The sequence below is a fragment of the Thunnus maccoyii genome, chromosome 18, assembly GCF_910596095.1.
Source record: "Thunnus maccoyii chromosome 18, fThuMac1.1, whole genome shotgun sequence".
Lineage (NCBI taxonomy): Eukaryota > Metazoa > Chordata > Actinopteri > Scombriformes > Scombridae > Thunnus > Thunnus maccoyii.
In genome coordinates, this window is record NC_056550.1 from 5,873,889 (window position 1) to 5,892,855 (window position 18,967).

Sequence of the window (18,967 nt, forward strand, 5' to 3'; positions counted from 1 at the left end):
AGGGTGAGGAAGGCAAAACAAAGGATAGACAGGAAGCTATAAAAGCATCTGCAGTAAACAGCGTTTTCAATTTAAAGGTCTGAAGTGGCATCAATTACTTCTCACAAAGTACTTTGACTGAAACAAGACAGATCATGGCTAACTGATTTATTTTTACACATAATTCGATAATAAGATAAAGGTGCATAGCACAAGTTGTCTTACCAGCTTGTACATGTTTATAACACTGAACTCATGGCACGAGTGTCATGACAACCTTTAAATGCAATTACTCCCTCAGCATCAACATATTTACAACAATAATAAAAGGTTACGACGCAAAGGAAAACAGATATCACGAGAAATATCAGGATATATTAGAGCATAATTAGCTTCTATCAGGCTAAAGCCAATCGCAGATCAGTGAAAAATAGAATGTGTGTGTCTGTGCATGTGCGGTGGAAGGAGGGAGGGAAATGAATGAGGCCTTTTCTTACAGCAGGGCCCAGATCAGAGCTCCTAACTATGGGATTTGGTGCTGTTGCCTTTCTCCCCCTGGAGGGAGTAATTAGGTTAGGGAGGACAACTGCCGCATTGTTTTAACAGAGGAGGGATTGTGCAGGCCAAAGTCCCACCAGCAACATGCTTCCCTCACAACAAAAATGCCAAACGGATTCTGCGGCGCTCGGACACACATCGACACACACACACACGCGCGCTCGCACACACACAAAAAGAGGCAGAAACACTTTTTTTCGGGGTTTCCTCTGTCAAGTTTCTCGAAGAGAGAGAAAGATCTGGGTTTTTATGCAGCGCAGGCTTTGGTACTGTGTGTATCCTATGAAATGTCAAATATAGTCCAACAGTGTCAGATATCCTCTTGTGTTGTTGCAGTTGTGGGATTCTGGCTCTTTGCGGGACTAAGGTTCCCTTTAGTGTTACTGCGTCTACTCTCTGCTGTATCCAGAGGCTTGGCAACACACACCGCTCCTAACTAGTATAATATGGTTATGATGCATTTGCATTCCTTCCAATCCCCTAGGAAATACAATACGCCTATATCGTCTGTTTTAATCACGGTCTGCTTCCAAGGAAAGTAAAAGGAGAATACAAACAGCCACAGCTATAAAGAGCCTTTCTCAAATATACATCAAGTTCGTTTAAATACATCCTCCACTGATTGATAGAGAGTAAATCAAACAAATCATGCTGCTAGAAAAAATAAAAGGACATGGAGTGCTCCCCAGTCTACTGTATTTACAATACACAGACTATGGCCTCTTTCATTCCCGCCCATTTCCCCTCTCTTGGTTCTTTTTCTCTTTGTGCTGTATTTCTTCCTTTATTTCTCTCTATAATCTCTGTCTTTTGCGAGCCGAGAGAGAAAAATAACGCTGCTGTTGTTGTTTCACTCCTCTACACCATTCTCAAGGCCTTCAGCTCCAAGTATTAAAAAAACAACAACCAAAAAAAACCAACAAAAAAAAAAAAAACGCACCATAATATGCACCTCTGCATACCCGCCCACACCATCCCTATTCACTTTCACCATAAATCTCCACAGCCTGGCTGCAATATACAGTCAATTTGTGGTCCCCACATGAGTCCTAACTCTAGCATGGAAATATTTTTATTCAGGTGTGCAGATGGAGAGAAAAAAAAAACGAGGCAGAGGGATTTTGTTTAAAAAAAAAAAATTAAAAAAAAGGATAAATGTGTGTGAATTGATATGTGACTCTGGGAGACAGGTCCATAAGGCCTATGAGTCTTTTTCTCAAACGCAACTTGCCACAGGTGCCGGAGATGATTGCGCTTTATTCCAGATGATGACCATAATGAGCCCGGTTTGAGTTTCTTGGAGGCTTTTCCTCAAGACGTCAAGCGGCTCTGAAGAGACTGACAGCAGTTTGACACGTCAGACGGCCGACCGCTCTCGGGTCCGTTCCCTCCGTGTCCCGTTTTAACGCCCACAAAAGAGGAGCGGTGCGCGCACACTGTTTCTCCATTACGGTTGCAGGCGATCGCATCACAGAAAGGGCTCTTGTGTGAATATTATTCAGACAATATGTAGAGCGTCTTAGTAACAGCGGAGAGAGAGAGAGAGAGAGAGAGAGAGCGGCGTCGGAGTGAATTTATATTCGTCGTAATGAGTGTTTGAAGGGTAGAAAAGTGTCCCACTCCGTGAACTCAAAAGTTAAATCTGGTCCATCTGTGTTTTATATTTTAGCAGTGACGTGAAATCCTCGTCCTGCGCTGAATTTTCCAGTCAAATATACAACTTTCCATGTAATGCACACTAATCCTGAAGCTATTTCTCTGAGCCTAAACAGAGCAGAAAGTTTATATCTGAATTCCCTCACAGAGTACGGTGCAGCTGTAGCGGGATAGTAGTTACTGGCTGGCTGGGCCAAAAGGAGAAGCCACAGAGTTGTGTTTGAGTATAACCCTGAGCCCTGCTTGGCCTCTGTCTCTTCTACTGAACTCTACTCTACTCTGATCTGAGCTTCTCCTCTTTTTTTTTTTTTTTTCTAACAAGGGTCTATTTAACTCTACTGTACTCTGCTTGACTGTGAAGGGGGTCTCCAACAGCCTCGGGCCTGCAGCACCAGCCAGCAAACACAAGTCACAAGAAGCATAGAGCGCACACTCATACCCAACACATACACAGACCCTTCCACACAAACAGTCAGTTAATAACACACAACCTCCCGCCTTCCAGCTCTGTTTGCTCACAGCTGCCAGGCCTCCTCAGAGTTCATCTGAGGTAAAGATATGTTATATTATGCAACAGAGTATAGATTTTCCACCCTTGGCTCCATGCCAATTTCCTGCTCCGAAGAGCAAGCTCTAGTGCTTTGTTCCCTGGGGTGACAGCTATTCCTTGCCGGACGGGGTGGCCGAATTAGATACACAGACACAAACAGAGAGGAAAGGTAACAGGAAGAAATGAAATGGAACATAACCAAGTGAGCGAGAAAGCAAGAGGAAAGACAGAAAGAAAGTCATCCTAAGACATTGTTATCTGTGATTCTTTGTCTTCTCCTTTTTATAACTTGAAATCCTCCTTCCTCCATCTACTCTATGTCTTTTTCCCTGGCTCTCGAAATCAGGTCACAACTGTTTTCATTACTGTTTGACTTGCGGGTTCATAAGCCTCCGAGCGTCAACGTTCCTCCACCCACCCCCAAGACAGGAAAAGATTTTCCCTCCAACATTAACCCAATAAATGCCTATTAAGCCCAAGCACAACCTTTAAGCCGTGTTCCCGGTGAAAGAAAAGGAAAGTACATCTGAAATGTTTATGCTTAAGTTTAAGCGATAGATATAATCATTGCTGGGCTCATAATCTCATCTGCTAAATAGCTGATGTGGATTATAGTCCTGCGTGGTCACTGGCTCCGCATACTGAGGACTCTATTGGGACTATTTTACCTCCGCTACAGCATGAGGTAATGCAGTGTGATGATGAAAGAAAGCCTCAGGAAAAGTTGAGGTACAATCAGCGAGCCAATCAATGCCTCTTTATCCGGCCTCTACTTAAAAGAAAAGCCAAAGAAGCGGTGAAAAGATGATGAATGCCATGACATCATCGAGTGGCGTCACCACGTGATGTCATCCTTTGTCGACTGAGCAATCTCCAACACCACCGCCACTTCCAAATGAACTGAGGCCTGATGAGGTCTGTTCTTTGTGTCTGAATGATTGAAATCATTTCTGCAGGCTTCACCAGGTGTGCAGAGATATTTGTTTTACTTGGTATAAAAGGAAGGATGGATGGAACACAGGAGGACCGTAGATGAGTTGCTAAATGTATGTTCTGCTGGCCTCCTGTAACGGCAGCACTTGTGCAGTTGCCAGGATGTACGTAGAAAGATTATAGAGTAGCTCAGCTAATTTGAAAAAAGTATAAATTATGATTTGATTTTAAAAATATGTCCAAATACAGAGTCAGCTGTAACAGCCAAACACCACTTGTTGTGATTGAATGCGTGTGGAAACTACTTAGCAGGCGAGCAGAGACGTCTAAACAGTTAGCTAAATGTTTTGGACAAATGGTTGAAATAGATCATGATTAAGAGTTTGAATAATTAGGTAAATGTAACACAAAAGCTTGAAATACTTAGGTAAAAGTGACAAACTCTTCAAATAGGTCAATATAGTGGATACAATCTGAAACACATAACTAGAAGTGATGGATAAACAGGTTAAATACTTAGCTAACGGGTACAAGCATGTTGAAAAAGCTAAAAGTAATGGATACATGGTAGAAACATCCAGCTTCTGCCTCTCCAGGATAGCAGTATGAAAGTAAACTTGACCAAACATTGACAGTTCAATTGTAAAACTATTGTAATAATCCACTTTTACACAATTAAAAGTGTTAAATAACATCATATTTGATATCCTGTCAAATGAGCACATTTACAAGTGACTGTTGGTGTTGTTGAAGAGGTTCTTGAGTTCATCTGAAAGGGGCCGTGGTTGTACATGGGAGGAAAAAAGGTTGCATCACATACAAACACTCTATACAGCTGTAAAACAGTCATACCGAGTGTGATTTTTTTTCTGAAAGAATGCACACCTGTGTCTCATATGATTAACTATGTGCAGGTGCTTTATGCATGAACCGCCACAAAATATAGCTCGTACACATAGTTAGGCCTCGCTGTGTGATCCCAACGTAGAGAGGGTTTGTTTCTGAATGGGCCGGACGAACGCAGCCACATCTTCCAGTCTTATTCATGATGGTTTGTATCGGTGTGCCATGTTTGTGTGAATGCCTGCATCTGCCAGTTTTTTTTTTAATTTATTTTATTTATTTATTTGTTTTTTTGGATAGGGAACGCACGTCTGAGAGATTGAATGAGATGGAAAGTCAGCCTGGGGAAGTCTGTGAAGAGAAGAAGGCTACAGTCAAACACATACAGAGAGAGAGAGAGAGAGTGGAACGGTGCTCAGATTTCATCCAGATTAATCTGGAAGCTTTGTAATGAGGGGTCTACTGTATATATTTAGCCAGTGCAGTGAGATGTAGGTCAGACAGACAGGCAGGACAGGCCAAACAACATGCCCAGATTGCCCACACTGAAGTGACCTTGAGTGGGCTGTCAATGATCCGCAACAACAACTCTCTATCTATTTCTGTTGACCTGTGACAGACTGATACAATGGCTTTGCACGCTCCGGGTTTTGCCTGGTCATAAGTTTGAGACCTTACGTCCCCTTTTTTTTTTTTTTTTTTTGTGGAACACAAAAGAGAGCTCGGAAATCCAATAACATACGGTTTGCCTGTACAGAAACGTTTCTTGTTGATTAAAAGAGAGAGCAGTGAATGAATTACTGTCAACGTTCACTCCGTGTGTTGATACTGGCATTAGTTCAAATTTACTCAATGCAAGAACAAAGCATGCTCAGAAACATTTCTCTGTCCTCTGTGGCACTAGACACGGAACAAAACTAACTAAACACTGCGAAATGTACAACTTTTTTTATATTTTATGATCCGCAGCATGATTTTATTGACTGAAATCCTTTATAGCAATGACAGTCTTTTGCTACCGGCCTTATACTGGAAGCTTTGGCAAAAAATAAATCATTTCTACGCGATTGTCATTTTGCAAACATAAATTAACACGCGATAGACAATGCAGGATTAACAAGGAAGAACTTCTTCTGTGGATCCATTGTTTCACTTTTCATGTTTATTTTTAAGTCACCCTCCTCTTAAAATTTTTTTTTTGCTTATTGTTGTTTGAGCTTCTCTGTGCTGAATGATTTATGTGCAGCGTTTGACACTAGAAGGTTGTTTTCACATTCATCTGTTGAAACAGGAAGATTTCTCTTCTGTGCTCACAATAAATGTGAGTTTAAGGCGTGTATGGACAAGCCTGATTTGTGACATCACAACTCGTTTTGGAAGCCAATCCCCATCCAGTATGCAACAACAAACTTATATAAAAGTTTGATGTTGAAATTTGAAGCCTTCGGTGCACAAATAGACATTTCAGCGCAGCAGGAGACGTCTTGTGTCCAGCAGTTAACCTTTCAAAAAATGAACTATATTTACACGTTCATTGATTTGGATTTTTCCATGAAGGAGAATGAGTGCTTTTAAGCATTTCTCACTACTTTATTAATAATTTTTTTGTGTGTGTGAAAACTATACCAGACAATCTTTTATTCAAAGCAGATTATTTTTCTTCAAACATCTGTGAAGGGGGTCTTTAAAGTACTGCGAAACACTCGTCAGCCCTAAACGATGCTTCACTTACAAGATGCGAGATCTGTTCAGAACCCGAGTGCATCCCAGGAGGAGAAGGAGGGGTGCAGAGGGAAGTTTGCAAGGGCAAAAGAAAGAAATACGAGCGTGTGCCTCGTGGTGTATCTGTGTAAAAACCCGAGCTGCCACTCCCTCTCTCGTACAAACACTGTGGATTTCTCTCCCCGTCTCATTCTTTCACATACACAAACAGCACGTGTGTGTCACCGCAAACACCTTATCCTCGATCACCCTGTCAGATTGGTTATTGCAGCGTTCCAAATACCCACATAATGGCGGCACTGTTATTTAGATTTATGACTCAAAATCTGGGGAAAGAACATGCTGTACCAATGTCTGAAGCTCAGCTATGACAAAGCTCTCAAATATTCACCAATGCATTTCTGTCTTCTGCTCTTGGTTTGTTCTGGTTAAAGCACACTTTGTCGTAGTGGTTTCTAAACTGAGACCCCCTCCCCTTTCATACACTCTGACTCCAACCCCCCCCCCCCCCCCCCCCCCCCCTTTGCCTTTTCCCCCCCCCTTTTCTCCGCTCTCATATTGTACACTAAGTATTTTGTCTTCTTCTGTATATTCTAGCTCAATTATGTAATTTAGCACCGTGTGTGTGTTCAGTAGCCATGGCAACAGCACAACATATCGGCGACCACAGAACCGCGCTGGGGCCGCGGGCACTGCCAGGGTTCTGCCAAAGACTAATCCATGCCAGAGGTGACATGAGCGAAGGAAAAGTGAGGTGGTCGGAGACAACATGACACACACATGCAAAAATCACACACACATGGACGCAGACGCGCACACACACAGCAGCGTATTACTCTCTCCTCTCACTCCTCGCCTTCCTTTTAAAACACAAGCGCACTCTCTGGATATCCTCCCATTCTTCTTGGCTGGAGCCTCCCATGGCAATAGCAGGAATCCATTCTCCACGGATGCTGGGACAGCTGTGCTGATATTGAATGAGACACAGTTGGTTCTGCCTCTCTCTCTGCATGCAGCGCGAGATAAAAACTACATGCTACTTAATTCAAATCTATATTGCCTCCTGCCAAAATGCGCCCGGCTCATCTCGTCTTTGTCTCCGCCACCAAAGAGAGCTCGGAATTCTTTGCTAAAATTGCCGTAAATTTGCTCCTGCTGACGCATGGTGGCCCCCCCAGTCACCAGCTGACAATAAACACAGAAAATGTATATTACTGACAAAGACATTAATCACAGAAACCTTCATAAGCCTCTCAATGATATGCTCAGAAATACAGTGTGTAGTTAGAATGCAAATAGTCCGCAACATGCTACCAATTTTGAAGCTGCAAAGACAACAGAAAGCTTCTGTGCCAGTTCACATTTGAAGCTCTGGGACGTCTTTGCATGGCTTCCTTCTTTCAGGCTGCTGGCCTTTGGTGGCACCATTGGAAGGAAGGCGTTACACGTACTACATACGCAAAACAAACGCCACCTGAAATGAACTAGGCTAAAGTACAATGTGTGAAAGTGTCTTTTAATGGTGGCGTGTTTCTTTTAAGCAGTGGACAGGCTTGTAACTGGTGTTGTGGCATGAATAAATAAGTAAAAGGAACACGGTGTCCTAGGCAGCGTCTGGCATTATGACCTCCTGGTGTCCCGTGATGAGGGGAAAAGATCCGGCGCAGCCTGTACAGCACAAAACAGCAGCACAGCCAATCATGGACTCCGATTTCAACCCGTACACCCCGCTGTCCTCCCCTCTCACACGTGCGCACACACAACTCAGTTACAAGGGAGCACAATAGATCAGCCCTACATGTCAATCAAATGTACTATGAGTTCATTCTTCTGTCCGGTGGCCAAAAACAGAGTGCTTTACTGGCTGCCGGGTCACTTTTTCCCGCACACACTAAACTTCTCTTTGCTATTTGGTGTCACTGAATTACACTGGCTGTATATATAGAATTAAGTCAATTACACTTGTGCACCACTGAACCAAAACCCACAGTGATATCATAATTCAATATACCTATCTGAGAAATTGAATACAGGCAGTAAGACCTATTCTTAACTTCTTGCAATGTGACTTGTGATGCTTTTCGAACGGCTTGAAAGGGACTTTTTTTTTTTTTTTTTAAAGGATGGCCTGGCATCCCTGCTAATCCAGTGATAACCACTCACAGGCCTAACTGGCATGAAGACATGGCACCAAAGGTTTTAGGTGCATGTTTTATCTGGAGGAAGGAGTTGTTTGTTTGCATGTCCGTGTATGTGTGTGTGTGTGTGTGTGTGTGTGTGTGTCTGTGCTGCTGCACACGCATGCATGTGTGTGTCTTTAATTCTGAAATATCCAACATTTCTGTTTATTCAGACTGCGGTTCCATCAGATTTTAATCCTCTGAACAGCTGTTCCAACTCATTTTCCAGGCCTTGGGAAGAGACACAGAGAGAGCAGAGGGGAGGGGGGGGGGATGTTTAAGGCCACCTCACCAAATATGTGTAAATGTAAAGTTAATAGGAGAGCAGTCCAAATATTGATTACATTCATTTTTAATTCGATTTTCACACAAAAACAAACTGGCTCATGCTTTCCCCCCTTCTCTAAATGCTGCTTTGATATTTTCATTCAAAACACTGCTGTCTGATAGCGAGTGATAAGGATTGGTGGTGACGTAAGAAAAATATAATACATCCTCTTGGAGAAACATATAGCCCTGATAAAGAAAATTGCGCGCTTCAGACCGGGAGGACGAAGCAATAAGTCATGCGCGCTGAGACGGTTGACCTTAAAGCAAAGGTGACTTCTGACTATTACAGAGAAAAGACCACTAAGAAAACATTTCTCATCGGCTGTCAAAGCAGTTCAAAGAGATCGAAAATTAACTGTCCGATAATTGGCCTACACCAAAACAAAGGAAATTTACTGCGTGAGAAAGGCGTAAGGCCCAAAGATAAAGTGTAGACTTCATGGTCGTATCCACTGCTGCAATTTAGGGTTTTTTTAAAAAAAGAAATAAGATAGCTTTTTTAAATTTAAGATATAAAAGGAAACATTTCAAAATTGTATCTTAAATTGAACGCAGAACTTATTTTTCTCTCTCTTTTTTTTTTAACACGGTAAATTGAAATACTGCCGTCATGGAAGCTGCTGCGCTCACCAGAGCGAACTCCAGCTTGGATGTAATATTTGTAACCTATCTATCCCTATTTCCCAACTACGAACTGATATTTTCCTCTGCACAGATTAAACCAGCACAAGTCTGAAAGAGGAAAAAAAAAAAAAAAAAGAAAAAAGAAAAAGAAATGTCCGGAGCAGCAGCCAGTTTTTCAGATGCTGTCTTGCGCTGCTTTGCAACCAAAAAAAAAAAGTGTCGTCTGGTCAGAGCATATTGCCAATTACAGGCTACAACATACACAGAGAAAAATGCAAGTTTTCATGGAGTGTGTGCAAAATAACAGAGAGATTTTTTTCCTCTTTCCTGCGTGGGGCCTATATAACTCCAGCTGCGGGTCAGCGTGAGTGGCCCTGCAGGAGTATCACAAAAACATTATAATAATAAGAAGAAAAAAAACACACACACACCTAATGCTGAATAAATAGGGACAGGACTTACCACTAAGGCATTGTTTAGAAGGTGAGTAGGGTAATACTTTAGTGTTGAGAGGGTGTTAAGAGGCGAGGAGAGCAGGGGTCAGCGTCCAGGCGGGCAGAGGGGCAGAGGGAAGGAATAAGTTAAAATGTCGCACCAGTGAAAACAGTCTGAGATGACAACATTACGAGCTGCATGAAGTAGTGAACACATTTTTAAAAAATGCAGTGAAACAAAAGGAAAAAAAAAAAAAAAAAGTCTGTTTTTTAAAAGCGCAGCGTCACTCTGGCCTGCAGGGAGCGGACACGTTTGGAAGAAAAAAAAGGCAACAAAAATGGACAAAAAAAGGTAAATTAAATAGAATCATCAGTTGAAAATGACAAGAGAAAATAATATCAAAGACAAATTGAACAGGGAAATTGCAACATCTGTGTTATAGGCTCTAAAAGTATTTTTAAATGAGTGCGAAATTCAACATATGAGACATTGCAATGGAGCCGTTCTCTACTTCTACTGACAAACTACTAACTGCTATTTTTATATTTTAAAAAACTAAATATAGATTTGATTTTCATCCCTAACACACTAGAAGTCACACAGCAAACACACACACACACACACACACACACACACAGACACACACATTCCTCTCCTCTCATGGCTCCCTCCGCAATTTGCCTCCATTACGCATCGTCCGTCACATCCCAGCACGCTGCTTCTCTCCAGCAATGCTTTTATCACAGTTAATAATTCATTCGATTGTTTACAATTGTTGCCATATCCGAGGTCCAAGCTCGGAATTTTAATTATTAACAGCAATTAAATAAACAAAATGTGCCTTTCCGTCTGCAGACGGAGCTGCGAGGGAATGCTGTGGACGTGTGCGCGCGCGCATGTGTGTGTGTGTGGAGAGAGAGAGAGAGAGTGAGAGAGAGAGAGAGAGGGAAGTTGTTTCTTATCTGCATTATACACACACGTGGGTGCACAACCTTTTTTAAATGACAAAAAACATGTAAATACGGTATGATATGGACTCATATTCATGATACAATATTCCATGATGTAAACGCGCACTTCCAGTTTTCCTGCAACACGCTGCAAGTTACCCTGATGTGCAACATGTGTACTACATTACAGTGTGTGAGCTTCTGTTGCCAATTACTTTTAATTAAGATAAATTTCTGTGGCAAAATAAAAGGTCATTTTGTTTGGAGATCAGCTGCTGTGAAAGGATTTTTTTTTTTTTTTTATGATTTACATATAAAGACCTCTAAAGGCCTGTATGGACATGCAGGCCAGACAACAGAGCAAAGAGCTTTAAAAAAAAAAAAAAAAGTACATGTAAGCAATCTCATACACACAGCATCTTATAATATATAGGAAATAATGCTTGTCATCATAATTTTACTCATCTGATTCTATTTTCCTTCTGTTTCTAAGTTACTTTCAGTCACATTCACCCTCTGAGTGTCAGAGTCAACACACTAAGTAGCTCATAATAGCCTCTTCAATAAAATGAAGAATTAAGGGAAAATAATAAAAATCTCCTTTCCCTTTCCAGTGTCAACGAGAGGACGACATCATGATCCTGCTAATGTTTGCAAATGGAAAGCAGACATGAGCATGCCCGCATGAGAGGGGAGCTGAGAACATCCTGCAGCCTCTGGTAGCAGTCGTCAGAGGCATATGATGGGAGGAAAAGTCTTTTAATAAAACCACTGTAAAATCAGGAATGAATTACACATCAAATGGGCCCTGGCAGTCCACTGTCAGACGAAGCCAATGAGGGATAAACAAGTCTGCTTTATAAGAGTAAAGGCTTCCAGCAGCTGGAACATGGGCAGGTTATTGCCACCGGGTTGACTTAATGAGTAGATTAACAAGGAAATAATTCAAAATCTTATAGACCTGGAGAAGACAGGCTTCGTTTAAGGAAACATTTAAAACTAGAGATTTTTTTTTTTTTTTTTTTTTTAAATTCAGGATTTTATTTAGCTTTGGAAAACACATCGTGGTGAGAGGACCGATTGCAGTTCAGCATGATTCGGTTTATAAAAGATAGAGATTCATAGTGTGAACAGGAAGCTGCTAGGCATGTTGGATTTTTTTACATGCTGAAATGTGACGTTTTTTGTACGGCTGTGTTGCAAGCAGCTCACTGGAAAAGTTTTACAAGCAGCATTATATTTAGTCAGAGCTTGCTCTCGCTCAACGTTCTAAAAGGTTTCATGGTTTAAAAATTGTGTTTATTGTGAGCGAATTGTCTGTTAAATATGAGCTCACATGAATAAAGGAGAGGAAATAAAAAAATAGTTCTGATATAACTAAACAGCAAGTCAAAACTGGTCAAAAAGTAACATTTCATACATGTGCAGCTCACCACTGCCATTTTACTATCAGTGTCCACTTTTCTCAGTAATCTTTTTTTTTGGAAATATTCTGACACTTTATCATTTTCTAGACAACAACAACAACAAAGTAACAGTAAAAACGCCTTGTGTCAAATATGATGTACATTTAGAGAAATCATTTCTAAGAACTAGCACCTTGTTAGTCTTTTTTTTTTCATATGAATAGCTGGAAAAAGCCAAGACAAGTGTTTAAAAGTGCAGCAATGAGATAATCCTAAAAAAATAAGGTGTAGTATTACCTGCAGCAAGGTGTTAGAGGAAGTAATTTCATATTTTAAAAACTCAGTGACAATCATTTTATACATGCAGTTAGTCTGAATAAACTGAAACGCGAAAAACCACTGCACACTGCTGCTCATGTACAAAAAAAAAAACAAAAAAAACTCCTACGTGTGTGTGTGTGTGTGTGTGTGTGTGTGTAGTGACGACCAGGAAAAGGAAAAGACAGACGCTGAAATGTAGCTAAATATAAAATAAATGTAGTTCCTGTATCTGCTGTTAACCTGCACGTGTGCTCACGTGTTGCATTCAAGTGCAAAAAACTTGTAAAATAGTCAACTGGTGCAACAGAGTGTCTCTTCAGTTCTTCACAGTTAATAGGCTAATTGCACACACACACACACACACACACACACACACACACACACACACACACACACACACACACACACATACACACACACACACACACACACACTAACACACACACACACACACACACACACCAGCTCCAAACTCTCGCTTCTCCCCGTCTCAGCTCCACATGAAAGCAGCCCTGAAGGCGGTGCGCCCTGCTCTCCTGCAACTCCTCTCAGCGGCCAAACTCTTAGCGAGCCTCGACACTCGGAAAAATCTAAACGTCAGTAATATTAACTCCAGTCCACAATCTTGCCTGTCTATCCCTGCGCTCTGCCTTTCTCCTCCTCCTGCAGGCTCCCCTCCTTCTTTTTTATATGAAATACATTTCGGGAGAAGCGCCATTTTCTCTCCAAAACCATGTGCGATGGAAACGCACAAGAAAGTTTTCTCCGGCAGAGACGCGCTCCGAGGCGGGACGAGCGTCGCACAGTTGAGGTGAAGTTTCAGAGAGAGACAGGTAGCAGAAAGACGCTCTCATACAACAAATAAACAGTCAAATAATACACAGAGGCAGCGCAATAAAAAAAACCCAGCGTCTCCACTGCGCTAAACAAACCCAAACAATGAAATAAGATAAGACAATTTACCTGTGTCAAGCAGTACGGGGAGTACATGGTTATTTTTAGAAAGGAGAATTGGAGAGCTTATTTAAGTTGGATGGAAGCTCGGTGTGGTGCTGCATTGCAATCGCTCGCCGTCCTGTTTCTCTCACTCCATGCTGCAGCTTACAGTAACCCCGCCTAGAAAGTGAAAGCTTGCACAAACTTTCAGGGAAAAAACTTTGCCTCCCTCCCCTCTCCTCTTGCAGGACTTTTTAGCGCTCTCCTCTTTGTAACGAACTCTCCTGCGAGGCGGCATTTTTTATTTTAGAAGACGTGTAGATTCATCAAGGTGTTGCTGGCAGAACCTTTGACGATTGAAATGAGATTAAAAAAAAAAAAAAAAGTGTCTTTTTGATTAATCTTCGACGGCTATCTGAGCCGCTACGCAGAGCCTACAGGCTGTACCCGCGCGTCCCCACATCTTTTACATGGTAATGTTACGCTTCAGTTGTGTTTACTGACCCGTCATGACACGTTATGGAAATGCAGATAATAATCAGAAGGTACGAGTCGTGCATTATTATAGAAGATTTGTAGTTACACTGTTGTAAGACTTGAAAACGTAAACGCACCATCAGAATAGATCAGAGTGGTGTAAACAGCTGCGCGGCAAAAAAAAAGAGAAGCTTTATATATATATAGTGAGACGTGCAAACATTTTTGCAGCTTATGTTGTGAGTAGTTTGCATGAAATCTATTAAAATGTTCTGTTACAGCTCCTGATGTGAGGATTTCACCTGCGTTAGAGCTAAAGTTTGCACTGGATTTCTAGACTTAAATTCACGTGCAGCCATTTGAATCAATGCATTATTTCATCACGGCTGTAAAGCGAAGCCTATTTATTTACTGAACCATACTTGACCCAGCCTGGAAGCCATAACTGTACTTTAAAGCCAGTGAAGTGAGTCCAAGCCAAACAGTTACTGCTGCATTCACTGTGAAGTCGAAAAGAGAAAACTACCAAACAGTGAGGACAGACGTATAATTACAGCTTCTGAGCAGTATCAAAATACTAAATTGGGGTGTGTGTGTGTGTGTTTGAGGGAGCAGAAAATCTCTCTTTTTGTCACACACACAAACAGTAGTGAGTGATACATATATCACATAAAAGTCATAAAGTGAAGTTTCTTGGAGCGGGTCCCAAGTGTGGTACAGAGGGAATTTGGGTGGGAGTGAAGTCATTGTAAAGAAGCGGAGCTGAAATTTTGGGCCTGACATTGGAGTCCCACAGATTTATGAGGCCTACTGCTTGTGCATTTATACCACAAGCCTCTGCAGGCGAAACAAAGAGATCTGGGCTCTGTGTGGCCAATTACTGCACACAGCCAGATACGCGAGCCAGAGACACATGCAGGCAGGCAGGGAGGGAGAAAGTGTGTGGTCAGGAGTATATGTACGCCACAAAACCCGTAACCTCCTGTCCTCGCCACCACACGAGGTTATAACACCAGCATTCCTTTCTGTGAATATGATACACCGCTAATATGAAACACACATACACACAGACACACCCAAACATAGCACACACACACACACACACACACACACACACACACACACCTTTTTAGTTCCTCTTTTGGCAGGTGAACTGACTTCAGAACCTGCAACTCTTGAGGGATTTTCTTTGTTTTCACCGAAGTCTTTGCTCACTTTTGCTGCAGCAGCAGTCATTAAAAGCACCGCGAGTGCAAAAGGTTACAGAAAGCGGTTAGACTGGGATCAAAATCCCCCTCCTTTATAGAGTCGACTTGCATGCAACACACGCAAACACTCCTCTGCCGCGGCTCCTTAAATGAGCCACACATTTAGTGGTCTGTGTGAGTAAATCTCTCATTAAGTAACACATGGTAGAGCCATATGCTACGGTTGGTGGGTCTGCTGCGGCTCTGCTTTTTCACACGCTTGGAATATACATATTTACCACTGCTGCAGCGTGGCCAGCGCTGTAGTGACTTCACCCACCAGCTCATGTGCTGTTATACATTTGCATTGGAAACTGAGGCTTTCATTAACGAACGATCAGAGGAGTCAGATCGCCGTCCTCGCAGTGGATGTCTTGAGTTTTGCGGCCTCAGCTCTGTAGAACAGGTTGTTCAAGGATGAGGGTGACCGCACATTTGCCTGAAATGAACACAGTATGATGCCACAACCAGTGAGGAGACCATACCTGGCTGGCTCTGCAGTGTAAAAAGGGAGATGGGACACAGCAGAGGGGAGATAAGCAAAAGTGTGGTTGTGCTGTTGGGCTGGAGTCAGCTACAGTCGCCGTTTCAAATCTGGGGGTGAGGAACCGGCAAAAGAATCTGAGGGGTCACAAGTTAACTGGAAAAAAAAAAATCGGCTTCTAAACAAATCATTTTTGCCTTCAACTCGAGTCCTTAAAGTCTGATATTCTTTAAAAAAAAAAGAAGAAAAAAGTGAAAAACTCTGCAAGCGTAAGAATATTCCTACTTTTTTTTTTCCAGTGTGAATCCGTTTGTTGCAAGTATTTTTTATGTTGAGGTTTCATTTTTCTTCTGCTGCCTTGTTTCAGGACACAGACACTAATTTCTAGCAAATTCTTGAAACAAGTTGAAAGGGGTTGAAGCTCTCACTGAACGTGCAGAAATTCCACTTGTAAGAAAATAAGGTCTTAAGGTTTTAAATGAAGACAGAGATGACTTGATATGACGGAGATTTTTCACAGTGATGATCAAAGGAATAAGAAAGAAAAACACAGAATGATGTCTTTTTTCTGATGGGGTTTTTTTTTTTTCCTCTTTAGTCTTCTTAAAAAACATCATATTAAACAATATTGAGAGAGGAAACTCATAACTCACATCCAAAATTAAGGCCAGGACGCCTGACAAGGTCTTTATTATAATAATAAAAAGCACAAAAAAAAGGTTGGGAACTACTGTTTTAAAGAAGTGAAAAATGGCACAGCACCAATCTTACTCCACCACTACCAAAACAGGGTGTTGAATTCAAAACTCCATTTGGTTTTAATATACTTTTTCAAAAAGCAGTTGCGATGTCATCCTGAGGAATCTTGAGGAGAACCCTGACATATACGCACGCACAAGGAAAGACAGAGAGGAAAAAAAAAAAAGGGGGGGGGGGGGGGGACGGTGATGCACTTTAAGCACTTTAAACAGCAGACCTCCTGGTGAGAAGTTGGAGGTGGACACCCTCCTGTGGATGTTCTTGAACTCGCTGCCCCTGGAATCCAATACAGCCACACCGACGCTCCTCCCCTTTCCAGAACTCTCCTCTACCAGCCGAGCTACTCAATTACAGCCATAATGGTTCATTTCTGTACCCCGGGACACACGATACACTGTAGCAACCCAGATTCTCTGTGAGACTTGGCGTAAGTCTTAACTCTGGGAAACAAAGACTGTATAGCCTAGAAAACTGGCTCCCACCTCATTAACAATCACATTTTCAGTCATCCACAGACCCCCTCCCCCCTAAACCCCCCACCCCTCTGTTTTTATTACCATTTTATATCACGTTGATCGTTGTAAATCCACTGCGCTCGCTGGCTTGTTTTTTTTTTCTTTCTTTCTTTCTTTCTTTTTTTTTTTTTCTTTAAAAGCTGCTCACTTTCTTCAACTTTCTACTCTTTTTCTGTTCTTTTTTGTCTTCGTTTTTATACAACGAGGCATGCGGCACATTATCGTCATAATTTTCATTCCCGTGAGGCGAGGGCGCTTTGGTGAAGTTGCAAAGGCCCCCTTTTTTCTTAAATGTGCGTGTGGAAATAATGATTGTAATGGTTTGCAGCTGAGTAGAGGGAGCTGTGAATGACATTATGATTGTGGTGCAATTACCAAGAGCATGAAAACAGACTGTCAGTCATAGTAATGAGTAATGACTCAAATAACAAATTTAATAACAACACATGAATAATAATAATAATAATAAATGCATACCCTGTATGAATCTGATACTACAAAGCATTCAGGCATTCCAGGACCTCTGGAGGGTTCTTCATTCAACAGAAAGGTTTCGGTTGCCTGAAATGTAAAAAAACATGTCATTTATTCATGAGTTGACACTGTCTTTAGGTTCAGGGAACGTAAAACACACACAAAAGCTGGCTACGCTCATCCTGATGCTCCTACTATGACTTGTTTAATAATCATTCTCAAGTCCCACCACCAGATATCTACAGGAGAAACAGCGTCTTTCATCTTTACACTCTACACACACACACACACACACACACACACACAGTCCATGGTGTGTGTTGCCTGCCTGAGCCCATATGCTGTGCAGGCCTGAGGCCCGGTCCTGCCAGTCACCGCCACTTGAATGGGGAGCAAAGTGTTTAGCTGCCGTACCAGCACACAATACTGCAACACAATGGCATTTCCTGTCGCTGCCATTTCACCTGCATGGTCACTTTTTTGTCAGCATGCACTGATTCAGCACAAATCATTCACACACACACACACACACACACACACACACATACACACACACACATACGCACAGTCACATACTACAGATCAGGCACATACATCTGCCCATATACACACACACACACACACACACACACACACACACACAGACAGACAAACACAGATTCTTGGCTGCACTGCAGGCCCTACATTGCTTTCACTGATAGATGCAGCTAAAGTATTTATTCGAAGTGTTTGTTTCTATTCAGCGCAGTTCATTTGTATGCTGTGGGACACGCCAGCAGAGACTTGGGCTCTGAATGAGCATCCATTGCAGCTCTGCTGTCAATTGAGGCAGCCAGGCCAGACAACACGGACGGGAGGGAACCACAGACTGAGGATCTGGATCGGAGATGGGAGTTATGCCTAGTTAGCTAGCCCCTGGCTGTTACTTTTTAGTCCAAACTGGTACAAATTTGTTTTCGCTAGGCTAAATTCAAATGTCTGTTTTGGAAATCAACTAAACCTGTTAGACGAGGGCTAAAAATTGCTAGGTAAATGAAAATAACTCTGGTTCCGTGAGTTAGGGGAAGGAAGTTTACTCACATAGGGACCAGGAGACTTAAGTTGAGTTGCTGGATAGAGGACAGGAGGAGAAATAATCCTATTTTCCAGAACTTTACGTTCTGATCTCTCGACATACCTTAAGCAGAAACAAACACGGACCCAAAACAGGAACAAACATCGCTCATAGCCAGCAACAAAATGTAAAGTTATACTATTTAAATTGTCATGTAAGGTAAACAATTTTTGAGGGAATTCAAACAGACATTAGGTTACTTAAGCATTTACATATGCAAGGACGCACACACACACACGCACACACACACACACACACAAGAGTGCACATGGTGACACAGGATTGCACTTGAACAAATACATGCACAGACACATGCATAAACACACAGCACTATAATAAGTCCCAGACTTGGGCTAACCAAGCTGCGGCTGGAGACACAGGCTATTCATATCCTTCAGAATGAGAGGTTACAGCTCGAGTCTTTTCCCCTTTCCTTTCCCTGTAACACAGGAAGGGCATCTGTGTGTGTGATTT

The 18,967-nt window shown here is 42.0% G+C and overlaps 1 protein-coding gene across 12 annotated transcripts in view; it reads right to left on the bottom strand.

Moving 5' to 3' along the window:
• Positions 1-18,967, bottom strand: part of nfixb (nuclear factor I/Xb) — a 146,939-nt gene that overhangs the window by 108,048 nt on the left and 19,924 nt on the right. For 9 of the 12 annotated variants that reach the window (XM_042392764.1, XM_042392761.1, XM_042392767.1 and 6 more), the window contains one exon: positions 17,383-17,466. The exons of 1 other annotated variant lie outside the window; for it this stretch is intronic. In XM_042392764.1, the coding sequence (XP_042248698.1) occupies positions 17,383-17,466 (84 nt within the window). Of the gene's footprint in view, positions 1-9,837; positions 9,874-13,450; positions 13,697-17,382; positions 17,467-18,967 lie in introns of those variants that run through there. 2 more of the 12 variants (XM_042392766.1, XM_042392769.1) reach the window with 2 other exon arrangements.